The sequence below is a fragment of the Hydra viridissima genome, unplaced genomic scaffold (genome assembly GCF_058129835.1).
Source record: "Hydra viridissima isolate aposymbiotic clone 2 unplaced genomic scaffold, HvirCarnegie_v1 scaffold_11, whole genome shotgun sequence".
NCBI classification, from domain to species: Eukaryota; Metazoa; Cnidaria; class Hydrozoa; order Anthoathecata; family Hydridae; genus Hydra; species Hydra viridissima.
The window spans coordinates 15237501-15257500 of NW_028324310.1; the positions used below are offsets into that span (position 1 = coordinate 15237501).

The 20000-nt window shown below is 29.4% G+C and overlaps 4 protein-coding genes and 1 long non-coding RNA gene across 28 annotated transcripts in view; 1 reads left to right on the forward strand and 4 right to left on the reverse strand.

Moving 5' to 3' along the window:
• Positions 1–311, forward strand: part of LOC145191277 (uncharacterized) — a 23060-nt gene extending 22749 nt beyond the window's left edge. Inside the window, exon 4 of the mRNA XM_090066408.1 lies at positions 1–311. This exon is cut by the window's left edge and continues 213 nt beyond it. Within this exon, the coding sequence (XP_089922534.1) occupies positions 1–5 (5 nt within the window). The 3' untranslated portion in view covers positions 6–311.
• Positions 312–1372: 1061 nt separating this feature from the next.
• Positions 1373–5194, reverse strand: LOC149882386 (uncharacterized). Of its 20 annotated transcripts, XM_090066253.1 has the most exons (9): positions 4907–5191; positions 4773–4820; positions 4557–4667; positions 4001–4082; positions 3800–3874; positions 3575–3688; positions 2719–3370; positions 2254–2366; positions 1373–2062 (listed from the first exon to the last, which is right to left on the reverse strand). In XM_090066253.1, exons 1-4 carry the CDS (start codon positions 5154–5156, stop codon positions 4054–4056), a joined length of 438 nt encoding a protein of 145 aa, XP_089922379.1. In that variant the 5' UTR covers positions 5157–5191; the 3' UTR covers positions 1373–2062; positions 2254–2366; positions 2719–3370; positions 3575–3688; positions 3800–3874; positions 4001–4053. The 20 variants fall into 20 exon arrangements, with proteins under 20 accessions (XP_089922379.1, XP_089922377.1, XP_089922388.1 ...); XM_090066251.1 differs by having other exon boundaries at positions 2719–3688; XM_090066262.1 differs by lacking the exon at positions 4773–4820 and having other exon boundaries at positions 4907–5186.
• LOC145201048 (uncharacterized) lies at positions 5193–13504 on the reverse strand. The gene is made up of 2 exons (XM_090066244.1): positions 13204–13504; positions 5193–8042 (listed from the first exon to the last, which is right to left on the reverse strand). Exon 2 carries the CDS (start codon positions 7287–7289, stop codon positions 5322–5324), a length of 1968 nt encoding a protein of 655 aa, XP_089922370.1. The 5' UTR covers positions 7290–8042; positions 13204–13504; the 3' UTR covers positions 5193–5321.
• LOC149882387 (uncharacterized) lies at positions 10499–12974 on the reverse strand. 5 transcript variants are annotated; one of them, XM_090066245.1, is made up of 6 exons: positions 12526–12974; positions 12111–12275; positions 11561–11809; positions 11322–11399; positions 10791–11092; positions 10499–10664 (listed from the first exon to the last, which is right to left on the reverse strand). In XM_090066245.1, exons 1-6 carry the CDS (start codon positions 12599–12601, stop codon positions 10644–10646), a joined length of 891 nt encoding a protein of 296 aa, XP_089922371.1. In that variant the 5' UTR covers positions 12602–12974; the 3' UTR covers positions 10499–10643. The 5 variants fall into 5 exon arrangements, 4 of the variants coding, with proteins under 4 accessions (XP_089922371.1, XP_089922372.1, XP_089922373.1 ...); XM_090066246.1 differs by having other exon boundaries at positions 11322–11363; positions 12526–12971; XR_016444854.1 differs by lacking the exon at positions 11322–11399 and having other exon boundaries at positions 11619–11809; positions 12526–12953.
• A 5682-nt stretch (positions 13505–19186) lies between the features above and the next one.
• LOC149882388 (uncharacterized) overlaps positions 19187–20000 on the reverse strand; it is a 1090-nt gene continuing 276 nt past the window's right edge. Inside the window, exons 1-2 of the long non-coding RNA XR_016445133.1 lie at positions 19847–20000; positions 19187–19531 (exon numbers count right to left, since the gene is read on the reverse strand). The exon at positions 19847–20000 is cut by the window's right edge and continues 276 nt beyond it. This is a non-coding gene — a long non-coding RNA (uncharacterized LOC149882388). The remainder of the gene's footprint in view (positions 19532–19846) is intronic.

Below are 20000 nucleotides of genomic sequence, written 5' to 3' on the forward strand. Positions count from 1 at the left end.
TTTAGTGATCAAAAGTTCGTCAAAACTGTAAGAAAACTTTCGTCTGTTGCTGTGTGCTTCACAAATTTATTGCAATGAAATAAGTTCCACAAGTTCTATCTTCGTTGAGATTGATGCATCATAAACAAAACGTGTTCAATAGTGTTTTCTTACATGTTTTTAGTTTTGATGTATTTTATATAGAAATGTTATAAAAGTTTAAGTATGCAGAATATAAATAAAGTCATTGAACAATTTGAATATTGTTTGGTTTATGCTTCAAGTTGTTATACAAGTTGTTATACATGACTTAACATAAGTTGTTAAATTTATGCTTGAAGTCGTCTTTTTTGTGTTCAAACAAAAAATTTTTTAAGGTCTTTATGAAAAGTTTCGATGTAAATTAGATAAATAAAAAATTTTAAACAAAAAATAGAAAATGTGGCAAACTAAAGTTAACGTTAATTTAACACATTAATAACCCCGGACATGGACCGCTACTCAATCATTTAAAAAAAAAATCTTTTACAATATTACTTACTATATGCTGGAATAGTTGTTGGACATTATCTTAGTGAACAAAACGTTACGAGGAAAAATGTTACGAGGACAAAATGTTCGTGATCAGATTTAAAGGACTGGTCTCAGAAATCTTTTTTTTTAATTTGGAACATTTTAGAAACAACATTACGCAAGAGGTGCAAAATCTTTAATCTCAGGAGGTTCTCTGAGAGGTTTTTAACACCGTGCTTATGTTTTAAATACTTTCTGTACGCATGCGTGCTTGTGTTTTAAAGTACTTAATTTTACTAATAACCATATATATAAAGAATTTACTTTTATTCACTCAGAACCCAGTCGGCACATCTAGTTTCAATTTCGGAATTAAAACCCTTATAAACACGTATTCGTCACGATCCAGGCGTAAACCTAGAACACGGAGATTTCACGGGAATTTTACTGGTGTTTGACACGTCTTTTATGAAGTTTCAAACACGTGTTTATTGAGGTTTTAAATACGTGTCTTATAAGGTTTCAAGCACGTATTAATTGAAGTTTCAGTTTGGAACTTAAATCTTGATCAAACACGTGTACGAGACGGGTTAAGCGTAATTAAAAATACGTAGATTTTACGTGAGTTTTACTAATTCTGTCACGTGTTTATAATAAAGTTTCAATCAAGGAAACTTTTAAAATCATTTTAATTTATTAGAATAACTTGTTCGTTTAAGATTATCATTTTCAACGTGCAACTTATTATATTATAGTAAAGAAAACAAATTATCATAAAAAAAGGAACATTAATGTTCCTTTCATTATTTACTAGATTATATTTATAACATAATTCTACTTTTCTTTATTTTCTCCAAACCAAAAAATTAACGCAGCTATATTTCTTCAAAAATTTTACTTCAAAAAAAAATTATATATAAAGATACATGCATATATTTAAATTTAAAAAACGGCAAATAGAAGAAAACGAATAATTCAGTCTCTTTTGGAAGCAACTGCTCTTTTCATTCCTTGCTTTAACCTTTCACTCAAATAAGTTTTTAACTGTTTTTCAGGAACCTTCCATGACACTAAAGACATTAAAATTGTCGACAAAATCAAAGGTAAGTCGTGTGTTAATGACAAATGATCAGTATACTGCTTGTTTGGCACATGGTTACCATACATTAGGTTAATTTTTTATTGTACTTCTTCCGTCATGATAGAATCTAAAACTGCATAACAATCCGCTTTTGCATCCTTACAAACAGTTCCAATTGCATCAAATTTTCTTTTTAACTTTTCTCTTATTACATTGTTCTCAAGGCGGTTTTCAAATTTTACTAACTCGTTTATTGATGCAACCTGTTCAAATGTCACTTCATGCACATCTTTATCTAAAAACTGTTGCAATAGACCAACAGCAATATTGACAGTTTTCTCGATTGTGCTTATTTTCTTTTTCATATCATATTGCGACATAATCATTTTGCGCTGGAATGTGGCATCATCAATTGGATAAATTTCGTTAGTCGGATTTTTCGGTCGACCTCCTTTATTGGTATTTTTTTTTTTGATGACTCGCCTTTCTCTAGTAGAGAAAAGACAAGTTTTATAATAAATAACAAAAATAAGATCGTTTTCTATTGTTTCGTATTGTTTTATCGAAAGAAATGCATTTTTTAACTAAAGATAAAATTTAACAATAAATGTTTTTTTTTTTTTTTTGCATAAACATGAACTAGAGATTCACGACAATTTATATTTTATTAGCAGTCGTACCAGCAAACAAATCCTCTCTCGTTGGATGTTTCTTTGAAATTGTAGAAATCTTTACCGGTTGACTGGAATCCATCCCAATTATGTTTTGGTGTTTGTGTAAAAGTGCACATATCCTGGTTTATGATACAACAAATATATATATACACACACACACACACACACACACACACACACACACACACACACACACACACATGCATACATTCATACATGCATACATGAATACATGAATACATGCATACATGCATACATACATACATACATACATACATACATGTATATATATAAAATACATACACAAATATACACATATATAAAATACATACACACACATATATATATCAAATACATACACATATATATATATATATATATATCAAATACATACACATATATATATATAAAATACATAACATATATATATTAATATATACATTTAAAAATCCTAATGCACACATATCTCACCTGTGCTCATGTTAACGTCACTAGATGTGGTCTACTTTGTTTATTCTTTTTGTGAAGTTTCCAGTCTAATATGGCCCAGAGGTGTTCAATAGTGTTTATATCAGGTGATTGACTCGGCCATGGCAGTTTCTTAATCTCATTTTGATTCAACCATTTTTGAGTCGCTTTGGCAGTGTAACAAGGTGCTCCATCTTCCATAAATAAGGAATCATGTTGCTCCATCTTTCATAAATAAGTAATCATCCACTTGAGATTATTGGAAGAAGTCCTTCCTGAAATATGGAAACTGTGACTGCAATCTTTTGATGTCAAAGTCTATTCACAAACCTTATCCTTTCTTCATTTGATATTGGGTGGACAAAAAGTGGCTTCTTTCATGCAGCTCTGCCATAGTAGCCTAGTTTATAAAAATACCAGGCAGCTGTTCTGGGACTGACACCAGGTTATGTTGCTATGTCTGAGGCCTTAAAAAGATGCAATGGTCTGTCAGAAGTCCCAGGACAACTTGACTGTGTTGATGTGCATTTCCTTCCCCTCTCTGGTAAACTGTACAATCACTCTATTTACAGTAGAAAGTGAAACTGAAAGTTTTTCTGATACTTTTCATTGCCTAAATCTACCTTCATGTTGACCAACAATGGGCCTTGGCATGCTTAATCAATTAAAATCTTGGTAAATATATCATTTTAATAAAAATTTATTCAAATCATGTATAAAATAAGAATTGAAATACATTTTATCATAGTGTCTATTTAACACTGTCATGTCTGTGCACATTTAAAAATCCTAATGCATATATCTCACCTGTGCTAATGTATGTCACTAGCAGTAATCTGCTTTTTTAATAGATCCCTACCTTTATCAACAAAAACACTATCATTGTTGTCATCAGATCCACTGTGAATGATGGTTTCTTGCTGGCTTTGTCTGATACCAGAACTTTTATATTGTTTACTCACTTTTGTATCTTCTAAGAAAATAAAAAACCCATTTAACATTATCATACTATTTTTTAAATTAGAAGAATAGAATGACAGACAGTTAAATTGTTTACAGAAAACATTTTGCAACAAATTATTACTAGACTTTTTTGCTCTCAATAATGGTTGAGAATGGCCATTTGATATATCATAGTTAGGATATCGACGCAGCTTTGCTTCATTTAAAAAAAACATAAATTTCCAATTTTATCTTTCAAATAACTTTTACATAAAACATGTGAACTAGTACATTTAAATTAAATACAGCACTGCATAATTAATTATGAAATAAATTATTGTACTTTGAAGAACATCTTGTTTGTCATCATAAACTTGAGCTGATTCATTATGCTCATCATGCTCTTGTCATATCAGATGAATCACCTTTTGAATAAAAAAAAATTTAACCTTAAATGTTAACTAAACTTGTACAATTAATCATTTAATATATTATTTTATAATATAAAGTCATAAGGACAAATAAATTGATGCTTTATTTTTCTACAGTTTTATATTACTATCAAGATTATTTCTAAGTTAACAAGCTCCATTCAAAGTTAATAGGCTCCACCTACCAGTAGTGTAATTATCGATAAGTAACTATACTACCAATATTTAAACAATTCTATAAGTGTAAAACTTTTAAAAGAAAATTCAATTTAACTTAATTTTACTTATATAGCTTTTATAAATTGAATAAATATATATTAAATAAATTGCTTAAATAAATTGGACAGCAAAACATAATGTATTAAGATTTCATATGAACATAACAGAGTTACTTTAGAAAAAAAACTTCTAACCCAAGCTGTGGGCACAAATGTTCAAAAAGAAAATGAAAATAAGTTTTGAACTCACATATGAAATTGATATCACGATTTGGCCTTTTTTCTCTTACAAGTTTCTCAGTATTTTCTTCTTTTTCATTTAAACCAGCTGTTAAAACTTGTGATAGTTCTTCTAATGAATCTAAGATGTAAATATTACTCTTACTATATAGCCATGAAAATATGCTATTTATTTGAAACTATGCAACAGATAATTAAGTAAGCCTTATTTAAAATAATCTCTTACCTAAAAACAACCTCATTAAATTGCATAATGTACTTACATATGTGTAAACTAAAATACAAACTTAAATTAAGTTTCTAAATATTGGTAACTTTTTAAAGGATATTGTGAAATAATTAAAGAACAAAGTTTCTTACAACTTGTTTGCTTTAATTTTAGAAGCTGAAAACTAAACCATGATATTTGAGGAGGGGCACATGCTTTAATTAGTTCTTTCACAGGTTTTGGTGACTGTTTTGGATAATATAAAACATTTTCTATTGTATCAATCCAACAGCAAGGAACAATATCTTCAATTTCAATCTGACCTTCTTTCCAAATTGCAATGCAATATCTATTTATACTAGTCATTCTAAAACAAAATGTTAAATATTTAAAACTTAACATATGAATTTTACTGAACAATTAATTATCAATGATGAATTATAAACAATTGTATGAACTTATATAAAATGAATAATTTTACATATACACTAAAACATGTCAAATAATTAATTTACAAAATGCAAATAATAATGAATTTTTGGTTCAAAAGTTCAATTAGACAAGCATCTAGTCTATAACGGATTCAACTGGCACAAAAATAATTCCATTTTGAAGATATTTCATGGCATACAACTTCTGTGCAACATCACATCTTTTCATTTTCACAATTTTTCTTTTTTGTTTTTCAATATCTGAGCAGTAAAGAATACCAAGCTCCCTACTATTAATCGGCTGATCAAAAAATGATTTCAGTTTTTTTGGATGAACTATTTTGCAAATTAAAAGCTGGCTTTCACCATTTCCATTAAAACTAATTGTTTCACAATAGTTGCCAGTTACATCAATAAAAAACTTATCTCTTTTCTGTAGTGATATTTTAACTTTTTTATACTCTTTATGACAGTTAATAACATTTGAAATTGCGTGTTCTTCGATTCGTCTCACTGCTGAAACAACAGGATTGTTTTTGGCTCCCTGTACTATACGCTTCAAATGCTGCAAATAATTTTCAAATGGAAAGCAAGAAATATGTGCTAAAGTACAAGAGAAGTATTTCACATCATCAGCAATATGAAGTAAGTTGTGTACATTATAAGTCACAAATGACTGACCACAGAGAACCTTGCTGTTTGCAACAAAAGTTTCAAGAAGGTCTTGGGTAAAAGGAAGCAAACTGTTTCTTCTAGTAAAATTTTCAATATGCAAAATTTTAATTGCAATTGAAAATGCCAAAAAAAGGTCATACAGATCCTTTGAAATTTTGTTTTTTAAAACCACCATTCCAGTATACAAAACAAATTGTCTGAATTCTGTAGCTTTCCATCTTTCAAGTTGTAATAAACTGCGAGGACGCCTTGCAAACTGTGAAGGTGTACACTCTGATATGTTAAGTAAATTTTTTGAAATAGATTCTATGTTGCCAAAACTAAGCCGGACATTTCTAGGGCCAGATTTTAAAAAACATAAGAATCGTCTACAAACACCTAAAAAAACAAGGTGCATAGAATCTAATGGAAAATCTTTAATGATGTCAATTCCATTTAACAGAAGAAGAGGACTATCAGAGAGTTTGTGATTTGGATAACATCCTTTACGAAATTCTATATCAGTTCTCAATTTTCCATCAGTTTTTAAATAAAGTATTCTATGATTTTCTGATGTTGCCTCTACTGTGCATCTTTCACAACCAAACTTTGCAGTGTGTCCCGCTACACATTTAATAAATGCTCGTGCAGGTGCATCACAAATAAATGAGCAAACACGAAATGGCAATTCAATATTATTAATAGAAATTCCATGCTGGTGCATATAGTTAGCTCCATTAACAAAGTCACTTAGAAATTGATCAAGATGAGACGGCTTATAATTACCACTGTACAAAGCAACCACAAATGGCTGGTCAATTAAACCAACCACTCTACATAAAATTGGCCAAAATTGTAAATTTGATGACTTATGTACAGGTAAGCCGTCAATATTAATGTCCACTTCAACAGACCTGATTTCTTTAATGCTTCTTTGAAAAATTGATAAAATACCCTTTCGTAATCCAAGGTAAACATATTTTCCATTACATTTATCAACAACATTAACATTACGAGGCGTACATAGTAAAGTGCGAGAATCTTTTGGGATGTCTTCTTGATGAAAACGACCACTAATTCGTATCAAGTTTAACAACTCATCAAAATGCTCTCTTTGGAGTTTGCATTTTACTGCCCATTTGGTAAGATCCGATAAAAATTCATGCACAGTTTGCTTAATTAAACATCTATCTTCATTTTCTGAGCTTGAACTTTCAAAAGGATCAAATTCTTCCAAGGAATCAAAATGAGAATGACTACTTGAATTTAAAGTTATCATAGGGGAATCATTGTGTGAACACTTTGAAATATTACTCTCACTATCCTCTGACATTTCTCCTGAGAAATCAGATTGAGAATGAGAACTTGATGAAGATAAATTTCCAGCAAAAGCTGCTCGGTATTTTTTCATATATTCTTTCATATATGATGCTGAATTTGCTCTCTTCATTTTTGTTAAATTAATTGCTAATTTTACAGCATTAATTACTAAAACTTATAAAATGTTAAAAGAAAAAAAAGAAAAAAACCTAATTATTAGAAAAAATATAAATATAGGAAACAGAAAAAATAATTTTAGATAATTTTTAAAGATGATCATCAATTAATTGCTAAAACATCAATAATTTGATAATATGCATGTTATCATATTATCTATAATATTGCCATATTACCGATATACACATATTACCATATTATTGAGAATATATTAACATCCAACTACTGTTATAACATTCAACAATTTATTGCTTACATGCAACAAACTAATGTACATTATAGCAACAACAACAAAAAAATATTTACCAGAAATATAGATATATTTCTAAAATATTGCATAGGCTTGGTCTAAAATCTACATTAGGCAACAAATGTACGAAAACCAGAAACATTAAAGTCTAATACATAAAAAAAAACTGTAATTACTTAACACATAAATATATATGTAATAACATATTTTCTGACAAATATTTCCCAAGATGTACTCTAAGTATACTGTTGAACCTTCAAGAAAATATAAAATAAAGCAGCTGTAGCTTTCTTGCAGGGAACACAACTTTGCAATTTTAAATCTTCTTTACTCATTGAAAACTCTGCTCTACAAAAGTTTCGCCTTCAATTTATACTTTTAAAAATGCCTCAAATAAGTTCATAAAAAAAACCGCTAAATCTATATTTATAGAATTTTAGGAAAACTACGTCTGGGGCCAATGCTATAAACAATTCGAAGTTTTTTTCGAGAAAAAAAATCTTTCGTAAAAACGCAATTTTTCACGTACGAAAAAAAGTTCGTAATCTCGAGGAATTTATCGCTGTTTGTATTTTTTTCGGCCATTGCTATAAAGCATAAAACGTATACGTCACTAAAGTTCACGAATTTTTTTTATCCGTTTACGTCATTGATAACAAAAATTTTTTTTTTTATTTTTATTAAGTAGGCCTACTTAACAAATTTTATTAGTTATAAAGTAGGCTGTGCTGTCTATTCTATTTTTATAAATATTTTTACATTCTATTATTTGGTGTTTAAAAAACTGTGTAAAATTAAAATAGGAACATGGATTTAATTTTTTCGGATGAAGACTTAGATTTCGAAGTTGCAGAAAATGAGCTTCGCCACCGATTGCCTCGAGAGGTTGGTGTTTAAAACATTACTTAAAATTAATAAATTTTGATGTTTTTTTTTAATGATTTTTTATCGAACAAAATCAGAAATCATACTAAATAGGCGCAGAAATTATATTTTTGTTTTGTTTTTCAATTTCATTTTAGTTTAATGGTCGCTTTTTTAACGAAGATGTTTCTGACAACGTTTTTCGAGAACAGTATCGAGTACCAAGAGCTGTATTAGATTTTTTAGAAACTAGGCTTAAAGATGATTTGCAACATTATACTAAGCGAAATAAAAGCATTTCAGTACGTTTCCAGATAATGGTATTTCTTCATTTTATTGGCACAAATGTTTTTTTTCATGTTCTCAGAGACTGTCATGGAATCTCTACCAACACAATTTATCGTATTATACACAGTGTAGGAGAAGCTATTTTCAATGTTAGTGTATTAAGTTAATAAAACTATTGAAAGTTTTACGTTGTCATATAAAGTTGCTTATTATTTTTATTTTAGTGTGAAAATTAAAAACTAAGTTTAGTAAAGAGAAAAATTGTTATCTTATAAGATTAGATTCGACAAGAGATCATAAAATGGCCGAATGATTGCTCCACTCTTCCACAAAAGTTTATGGAAATCGGAGGTTTTCCGTGCGTATGTGGTGTTCTGGATGGGTCTCATATACTCCTTTCTAACCCTCCTCAAGCAGATGAAGATTCTCTAATCAATCGCCATCATGTCCATAGCATAAATGCAATGGCAGTATGTGGACCCGACACGTCCATATTTTATGCATCGACCAACAGTCCAGGAAGGTGGCATGATGCACATGTAAGCCTGTCACTAAGTTATATTTTACAATTGTTAGTTCACTAATGCTGGGTATTCAACTAGTACGTGACATTCTTCGGTATGTTCATATTGAACATACTATTTGAACTATTATGATTGCTAATTAAAATGTAACTTAGACTAACTAATATAATGTATTATAATGTAACTTACAGTAAATTTAAATATTGTGATTTTACTACTATTAGGTTCTAAGAAATTGTAACCTATGGAACAAGTTTGAAATTGGAGAGCTTCCATTTAATGGAGCTGTAATTTTGGCTGACTCTGCGTACCCATGTCGAGAATGGTTAATTCCACCTTTTCCTGGTGATCCAGACGGAGCTCAAAAACGTTTCAACAAAGCACAGAGAAAAACTAGAAACATAATTGAGCGATGTTTTGGCATTGTCAAAAACAGGTTTTATGCTTTGAAAACTGGAATTCGTTTGCATAAGGTCGAAGATGCCTCTAAGCTTATCATGTGTGGATTTGTTATCCATAACTTTTGTATTCAACATGAAGACAACGGTAATGACTTTGAAGAACGCGAAGAAGAACAAGCTGATGAAAATCTAGCTCAAGAAAATCAGAATGATGGAGCTTTGAATAGACGATTACAGCTACTTAACTACTTTACTTAAAAGTATTGTTTAAAAATTCATATACAATTTGCTCTAGAGCATAGGATCTATCAAAATAGTTTTGACATGGATCATAGATTTGTGCCTAAATTAGTTGAATTAAAATTGGAAAAAAATTCACACAATGACTTTTTAATAAATGCAAGAAATTTTTATAAAATATTAGACCATAAAAATATATGTTTATATCTGTTTTTATATAGTATGTGTATTTTGTTTTTTTATAGAACACGCTTAAAAAAAAATTAGGAGATTTGTTAGCTTTTGTTGTTAGGAGCAATTCTTATTAAGAGTATTTTAAAAAGGTAAAAAATGCTTAATAGCATAAAATTAAGATATGATCGTATTAATATTAAACTAGATTACAAAATAAATTTAAAATATGAAAGATATTGTTTTGTTTAAATTTTAAAATCAACCACTAGCCAATGCAATACCTTATATATAGTTATATATAGTTGTGATGCTTGTATCTATTTCACATCGCAACAGCATTGGTCTTAATGTTTGTGTGAAGTTTTACAGAACTTATTACTGTAAGGTAATGGTGATAAAAAAAATGAAATAACAAGAACAATTTCAGGTTGAAGTTATATTTTTATTGTTACTAAAAAATGTAATTGGTCATGGCTTTACAGTTAAATACCTTCAAGGTGAATGTTTAAATATAGTTATACAACATTTTTCGAAATTTAACATAAAATTATGATGTAGCTCTTCTCTTAATGCTCAAGAATTTCCTCCTAAAACAAAAAAAATTTGTTAATGATAAAGTTATACTAAATACAAGCTACAAGTTATACTAAATACAAAAAATTTGTTAATGATAAAGTCATACTAAATATTATTACAAATTAATTTTAAAATACCGTTTCTGTATTTACAAAATGTTGCTGGTTTGAAGGTTGCAATTTCTCATTCATTAGCTTTGTTGCTGTTGTGTAACATATTGTTAAAGCCTTTTCTTTTCGAATTTGCTGTTGTCTGAGAGCAACGTCCAATTTCAGAAGTTTTACTCTTAATTCTTGTTCTTTTTTTAATCTTTCTTTTTCTAACCGTAAAACACTTACTTTCAATTTTTTAAAACTTCCATCTACCAGGAGACTTTCTCTAGCTTGTTTTCTTTTTAATTTTTTTAATGCCCCCCTTGATGGTTTATTTTGAATTGAATCTAAAATTTAATTCTAGGAGTCAAAACAAGATCAGTTAACTAAAATAATAAGAAAGGTGGTTTAGATTCCTTTAAAAATAAGAAGTTTTTAATGGTTTTGGAAATACTAGTTGTGTAAAAATTAAGCACAAATTGATGTTGTCTGTTATATAATTATAAGTCTAAAACCTACAATTAACTAAATTAAACAACTGAGATTTAAAAAAAATTAATTTATAAATTGCATTACCTTGAAGTATCTGACAACTGTCACTAACAAGAGTGGTATTGTCTAAATTAGGGGAGGACATACAATCAAATCTTGCATCTAATATAAACAATCAATTAACTCTATAAACTATAGAAATAGAAATATATATATATATATATATATATATATGTATTTTATAAAATACATATATATATATATATATATATATATATGTATTTTATAACACAACTAGTCTTAACCAACAAAGAAAAATATACCAGACATAGACGAAATAAAAGAAGCTGTATCAGAAGATTGTTTCAAAGTAAAGTTTACTTCTTTACTTGATGAAGAAAGGGTGGCAGTGGGAGTGGAAAGTTGGTTGGGAGTGGATGACAATGCATCATCTGTTGTACAAAAAGAGATATTAAAATCAGGAACATCGATTCCAGATACATTTATTGACTTCCTGTCAATAATGTCTAAAACAACATTATCTAATTCTGTTAGTTGTCTCCCTGCAGCACCTTAAAAAAAAAAAATTATATATATATTTGTATATATAATATATATATACAAAAATATTTAATTATATATATATATATATATATATATATATATATATATATATATATATATATATATATATATTTAATTATATATATATATATATATATATATATATATACATATATATATATATATATATATATATATATATATATATATATATATATATATATATATATATATATATATATATATATATATATACATATACACACACACAGACATATATAAATATATATATATATAACAAAACTATACCTGTTTTTAGACTCTTAGCAAAATTTTGCATTGTAGCTCTTCGCAAATAATCCCACTCTCTACTACGTAGCTGGTTGATATCTTCAATTTTTGCCCCTAAACTATTTAAATGTGACATTATGTCTTCCCAAATTCTATTTCTATGCCTCATAGTAATAGATGGACCTAAAAGTAGATGAAATAAATAATCAATATATAGTATAATATAGTCTTATATAGTAAAATACTAAATATTCTATAATAATATATTATTTTATAATAGGAATCATACCTAAAAAAGCTTACCTATATATATATATATATATATATATATATATATATATATATATATATATATATATATATATATATATATTATATAATATAATGCAATTATACATATTTTTATTTAAATAGTTTGCTAATTAAAACATACCAAGCTTCCCAAGAAGAACCTCTTTGTTTTCTCTAATCTTTATTGCTAGTATCATTTTAAGTTCTTTAGACAGCATTTTATTTTGTTGTGTATTTGTGTATTATTTTGTTGTGTATTTGTGTATTATATGGCATATTTGTTGACTATTTATACTTTTCTTTAGTCAAACATTATGAAAAATTTGTTTAACCAAAATTACTATCGAAAACCTACATAAATAGGAAATGGAATGTTAAATACGTTTTAACGAACCACAACAAGGAACTGAATAATCGATTAAATGCATATTTTAAGTAATTAGTTTATTATGGAGTTACTAAAATCCTTTTCAGTTTTATCTATAAAATATCTACATAAAAACACAAACAAAGAATGTTCAATGATTTTGAAGCGCTAACGTTGTTCCAGCAATGGCCGCCAAAAATCACGAAGAAAATATCTAAAATTGAGATCAAAAATCTATCTGAAGTTTTTTTTCGAAAAAACGCATTTTTTATCTGAAAAGGCGATTCCCTTGTTCGTTTATAGCATTGGATTTAAAAACGAAGTTTTTATCTTAAAAACGGAATTTTTTGAATGTTTATAGCAATGGACTTTTTTTTTCTTCGCTTTTTACGGTAAAAACTTCGTGTTTTACGGAAAAAACTTCGTTTTTTATGTTTATAGCATTGGCCCCAGTATCCACTTTCCTTAATTGCTTCCGCGCGTAAATCAACTTTTAAATATTCGCGTGTTTTTATTACTGGTTTTACAACCATTACAAAAACCTGTTACAAAATCATACTACGATTCTGCAACGGTGAAACCATCCATAAAAGCAGAATATTCTATTAAATACATCACAATTATAATTGGTGTTTCGGTAAAAAGAGCAAGTTTATTTCTCGGATTGAAAACCGATTCTTGAAACGTGTTATTCTCTATGTTTTAGCGGGTTTTAAACACGTAACAGAAACCACGCGTAACATATCGCCGAGTTGTGCCGACTGGGAATATATTGAAATAACAAACGCAGACAAATGACAGAAACCGACAAAAGTTAATCTAAAAGATGGAAAATGAAGGACGTGAAGGAAGCACAATAAAAAGTGAAGGACGTGAAGGAAGCACAATAAAAGAACCCAGTAAACTGTCGATGTATTTTTCTTCATTTTCTCAATTATCAGTATTTAGCAATATTAATGAATTCTCAAACTCCAACGTTTCCATTGAAGAAGTTGTTGACTGAAAGGAAATTAGTATTTGGTAGAAGTAATGAAAAACAAGACCAACATTCAAATAATAGACTTTTGGGTTCATTTGAACTTACTAGAGGTATGATGCTCAGCAATCTTCTCAACAACAAGATAATGAACAAAATGAATTCGTGATATTCAACTTCTGAGAATATTACTTTGGTGAGTTGGGCAGCCCTAAAAAGGCTCTAATTATTATTGACTCATTTTTGATTGCACACCTGATGTTGTGCACAATGACCAAATGTCATCAGTATTTCTTTTGTGAATTTTTTTTAGAAGTGCCAACATCCGAGAACCTTTTTTTTTTTGAATAATGGTAATGATAATGAATTACTCTAACAGTACTTTTGTATTCCCAAATGTGTACTTAATTAGAGTATTTCAAAACGGTACTTATCAAATAACCCGTCCGTTTTGGAATTTCTCTATTTTTTGAATAACTATTCAACAGAGCAAAAAATACGAATTTATTACCAGAACTACTGAGTTCTGGTGTTGCACAAATTGAAGATTAATTGAAATAGAACAAGTTAAAAACAAAAGTTCCTTTATCATTTTCGAGAAAGTTATTATCTTCTTAAATGGCGTCAATGTCCGAAGGATTAATTGCATCAAATACTGTTTCCTCGATGTCAGCCTCTACTTCCTCGTACGGTGATGATGAAGTGCTTTCAGCCTCCGGGAAAAATTGAGGCAACAACCTTCTTTCAAACTAACGCTGCTTTTAATGAAGAGAAGTATATGCTGTTACTTGAAACCATTAAATAAGCTTAAAAGTTATTTAAATTGGCTTGATAAAAAGATGAACACTCAGTCTCTTTGTCACCTATAAAAGAAAAAGTTTAGGTTTAATTTTAAGCAACATTTAAACCCCAGGCCCTATTTATTTCTCCTTATCTACTGCCACCTTTCAAGCATAATAAACATGTTCAATTATAATTACATATGCCAGCAATTAAAAAAACAACTTGAACAATTTTACAAATATTAAATAAAGACTGGGGCTGGTAAATTAGGACGAACTTTGTTGTCTAATAAGTTAAACTCAAAAGTTCAAAAGATCTGAAAGAGATGCTGATTAAATATGATTTCTCAATGAAATTGAGAACTGGTCGGCTCCTGATAGACGCCATGAAGAGGACACACAACGTAAAAGCTTCCACACTGATAAGCAACCTCAAACACCAAACTCCCAGCTTGATAAGTTTTTTATTAACGAGAAGAACATCAACCAGAAGTTGAACAGAGGAAACAGTATGTGGATATGCAAAAGGCCAGATGATGTAGCCATTGCCATGAACGCTAAGTTCCCTGCTTCTGTCATCGTCATGAGTGCTGGTAGCAGTCATGCCACCGCACTAATTCAAAAAGCTACATCGAAGTTTTGAAGGATATTGTTAAACCGTTAAGTTTGTTCCGACAGAACTCAACACCCGCGATTAGCCTAAATAACTCAGGCCTGGCTTTAAAAGAAGTGCTGTTCCACTGGTTACCTGACTTGTGTTACCTGAGTATAATCTTATTACATTCTGTAATAAGATTATACTCAGGAAGTAGTATGTTTGGCATACAAGCGTTAGTATACATGGTAAGCTATCTTTTCAGCTTACCAGACCCATTATCTGATTCTGGTGAGTCACATAAACTTTCTGAATTTCTAAAAAAAATTAACAAGAAAAACATTTTGAAACTTTACAAACTACTTTCCTTTTTTTTTTAATCTTCAACTTAATTTTCAAACATTGTAGAAGTACATCTCACCTTTTAGAAATTTATCACTTGGAAAACTTCAGCCATTTCAAGCATAAAAATCTCCTTTAAAAAACATTTTTCAAAGCAGACAATAAAAGTTGAATTGAAAACACTTTGTTATAAGCAAAAAAAAAAAACAACTTAAGAATACTTTAAACTTGTTTTAAACTTGTTTGAAACTTGTTTGAAACTTGTTTGAAACTTGTTTGAAACTTGTTTGAAACTTGTTTGAAACTTGTTTGAAACTTGTTTAAGTTTTGCAAGCAATCAAAATGTAATTGCTTCTGGAACAAAAATGTAATTGCATCTGGAACAAGCACTTTATAGACATGATCGCCATCCTAAAGATCATGTTATGATCAAAGATCATGTTATGATCAAAGATCATGTTATGATCAAAGATCATGTTATAATCAAAGATCATATTTTGATCAAAGATCATGTTATGATTTCAATTTTTACATAAACAATGAAGTATTTTACATAAAGCTCATGAAGCTCCCCTTACAAATTAATCACAACCAAACAAGAAGCCAAAAGTAACATTATATATCATCCAAAGTCAGTCAATAGATAATCAATAGCTTTAAAGGTTAACTTGAGTTTCAAGCGTACATCCTGACTGTAATAGGATGTTCAGTAGCATTAATATAGAATCAGGGTTTCTCCTAAGGGGTAATGGCTTATAATCAACACTTGAATTTCAAGGCTCTACCAACATCAAATTAATACATTGTATGCGGGACACGTACAAATACGTTTTCTGATGATTGATATTTGAGCGCGGGTCACGTACAAATACGTTTTTTGATGATTGATACTTGAGCGCGGGTCACGTACTAGTACGTTTTCTGATGATTGATACTTGAGCGCGGGTCACGTACTAGTACGTTTTCTGATGATTGATACTTGAGCGCGGGTCACGTACTAGTACGTTTTCTGATGATTGATACTTGAGCGCAGGTCACGTACTAGTACGTTTTCTGATGATTGATACTTGAGCGCGGGTCACGTACTAGTACGGGTTAGTGTAACAACATGTTTTGTTTTTGGGTACAAAAATCTTATGGTTGTTATTTATATATTTCTATTTATATATTTGTTTATATATTTCAATATAAAATACGAAAAATTGGTTATAAAGTTAAATAATTTTCAATCTGTTGAGATTTAACTGTAAATTTAAGCGTAACTAAATTTAAGCGCAAACCGCCCGCTCCCGGTACAATTCCGCTGCAAAATGTACTCACACACAGTGTGTTAAAAGTCAACAATATTGTTGGTGATGCCCGGTGCATTTTTTCTGATTGAGATTTTGTAATATGATCTAGTGTACTTGTTCGTATCTATTGCACTTCTTAACTTTTGCTTAAAAAACATTTAGTTGATATCTATTAACTGTAATTTTGAAGCCAAATCGAATAAAAAACAAAGGATGCGTCAAGTTCACTTAAGTTAACCTTTTATACTTGCATCTTTATTTAAAAAAATAAACAACTCAATTTTTTTATAAACTGATCATTTTTGATGGATCATACTTATAAAAGTATTAGAAAACTCTGCGAAAACCTGCATCAACAACCAACTATCTATGTAAATAACATCGTTTCTTCCTACTAACCCATATACCCCACTTTATTACCATTTATTTTCTTACCTATTACTAACAATTTTAAATTTAAACTGCTGCCTTAAGTTAATTCTGTGTAGTGGGAAGACCCCCAGGAAAATGGAATTTCAGTCTTGGTTTTCCGGTAAAACTTGAGTCACAGGTCATAATTTCCCGGGAAATTATAACCAGAAAAAATCATAACTAGAAATAAGAGTGATAAATTAAGACTCTAAAGTGTTTGATTTGTTTTTAAAGAAAAAAAAAGTTTACAAAGAAGTCATTCTAAATAAACAAGTAAATTCAAGTAATTATTGAAAAAAATGAACATGAAAATAATATGTGTAACTTTTGTCAAATAAACACACTGGTACTTCATAATGGCGAAAATAAGAAGGCATTTTGATTTTGATAAAATAGAAGAATATCTTAAAAATAAAATACACCCTACTACTATACCTGGACGGGATTAAACCAGGACGGGATTATGGGTTTGAATCGAATTTTCGAAGAGCAAAAAATTTTGTTTTACAAGAAAAGAATGGTTGTTTAAAGCAAAGCACGAAAAATGGAAAGTATCAGAGATGTGCACAGAAGCATTAGAGGCTCGTAACTTTCCAAAAGTAATGAGTATCGTCAAGTCACCATCTTGATTGACTATTTTCAAAATCATTGGAAGCAAAACAGATCAAGTACAAACCTGCTCAAACTATCACTCAGTTTTGAACGAGGTGATGTGTGGGCACGGGTGATTTGAAATCCAAATCAATGAAAAAATATGAAAATTTGTAAACGAAGCATGAAAACAACTACATAAGTTAACAGCAATAGAACAAAAATTTACGTCTACTTTCACCCTCAGGCGAATCGAGTGGTAGAACGTCAAAACCGAACAATAAGGAACTTTCTGGTGATGGCTTTGGAAGTTGAACCTAAAGTGTGGCCAATAATCATCGAGATTATTCTTTTTGTTCGTGGCATTAGCCAATATTCTTGCATCAAGTATTCTCCATTCATGCTGACGAATAACCGCGAGCCAGTGTTGCCGTTTGTTATGAAGCGCAACCTGGACTAAGTGAAAAGAATGAACAAGAATACACAGAAGGAGATGGAGATGAAGAACAACCCTTTGATCTCGATTTTTTGGGCACCGTTTTTTCATCAGCAACAAAAAATATATAACCATTACCAACGTTATGGTTATAATTTTTTTCTTATGGCAAACATTTCTCCAAATATTCCAAAGAAGCGTCACACATTCCTTTTATAAAATCATAAACTTAAAGTTTACCTTGTTCTATAAAGGTTCTGTGGTAACGTGACTTGATTTTATTTTATATATTCTTGGCATAAGTCAAGTACATTAGTATATTTCTTAATATTAAATTTTGAATGAAAGAAAATACTTGCGTTGATTAAGAAATGCGAAAGTTAATAATAGTATATTTATATAATCTTACAGTATACTCAATGCGTGTGCGATTCATTTGTCCTTTCGTCAGAGAAAAGCAATAAATGTTAAAGAAAAGCCACATTCCATTCCATCAACACCCCAACACCCCTTCTACACTACATTATTCTGATCATCTGGGTATCAGTTTGAAAAAAACGTTTTAAAAAAATGATCTTTCGATTTCAAGAGATTATTTGAGTCTTAACTCAACAGTTCACTCTTAATTTTCTGGTATTATTTCATTCAAAAGGTTCTTATTTTTCGAGAAAACTCAAGTCATGAATTCACGGATTCTGTTTTACCACGACACCAGCTTAAAATCTCTCACCGTATCGTTGATAAAATAAATGTTATACTCAATTGAGCGCAACTAATACAAAATAAAAAAGAGTTTTCAAAGAAACTAGGGTTTTTCAAAAAGATTTTCAACTTTTTTTATAAAGATGAGAGGAGTTTCATGTGGTACCTTCTTTTGTTTATTAAGACTTTTTCTTTTTTAAACTTTTTTAACCGCGCCAATATCCAGGGTAAATGATCCAAAGCTTTGGATTTTTCAAACAATTGTGCATTTTTTAAATGGCCAAAAGGAAATGATAAAAAAAGATAATCTTCATTTTATTAGACTTAATTTTAACATGCGACACTTCGATTTAAAAATAAAATAAACAACCTGAAATACCCAGCAGAAAAACACTGTTTTCAGAAAAAAAATTACGATGGTTACTGATTGCAATTTTTTTTTGTTAAAGAATCTGCCATTGAAACGTTTATCTGGTTTATCTGGTTTATCTGGTTTGTTGCCAGATTTGTTAATCAGATTGTTTCATCAGCGATTGTTTTTCTTACGTATGTACGTTTTGATTGATTGGTAAGTTTCTAGAGGATCAAACTACTCTTATAACTTGTTTGTAACTTGTTTATAACTTGTTTGTAAGCCACCAATAAAGTTGTAAACTTAAAAAAAAAAATCACAAAATGAATTTAAAAAGACATTTGAAAGTGGCAAAAGTAAAAAGCAAAAGACTCGACGTTTATGTTTATTACTTGAGAAGTACATAAGATGCCTTACATGTTAATAGCAATACTTACATGTTAATAGCAATACTTACATGTTAATAGCAATACTTACATGTTAATAGCAATACTTACATGTTAATAGCAATACTTACATGTTAATAGCAATACTTACATGTTAATAGCAATACTTACATGTTAATAGCAATACTTACATGTTAATAGCAATACTTACATGTTAATAGCAATACTTACATGTTAGTAGCAATACTTCATTAACAAACAGGAGGTGCTAGATCAGAATACCAATAAGTTGAATGAAATCAATTCAACAAAACAAAGTACAAAGTTGAACAACAGAAAAGGATAATACCCTCTTGGTTACTTTGCATTCAAAGCCGATAATCTA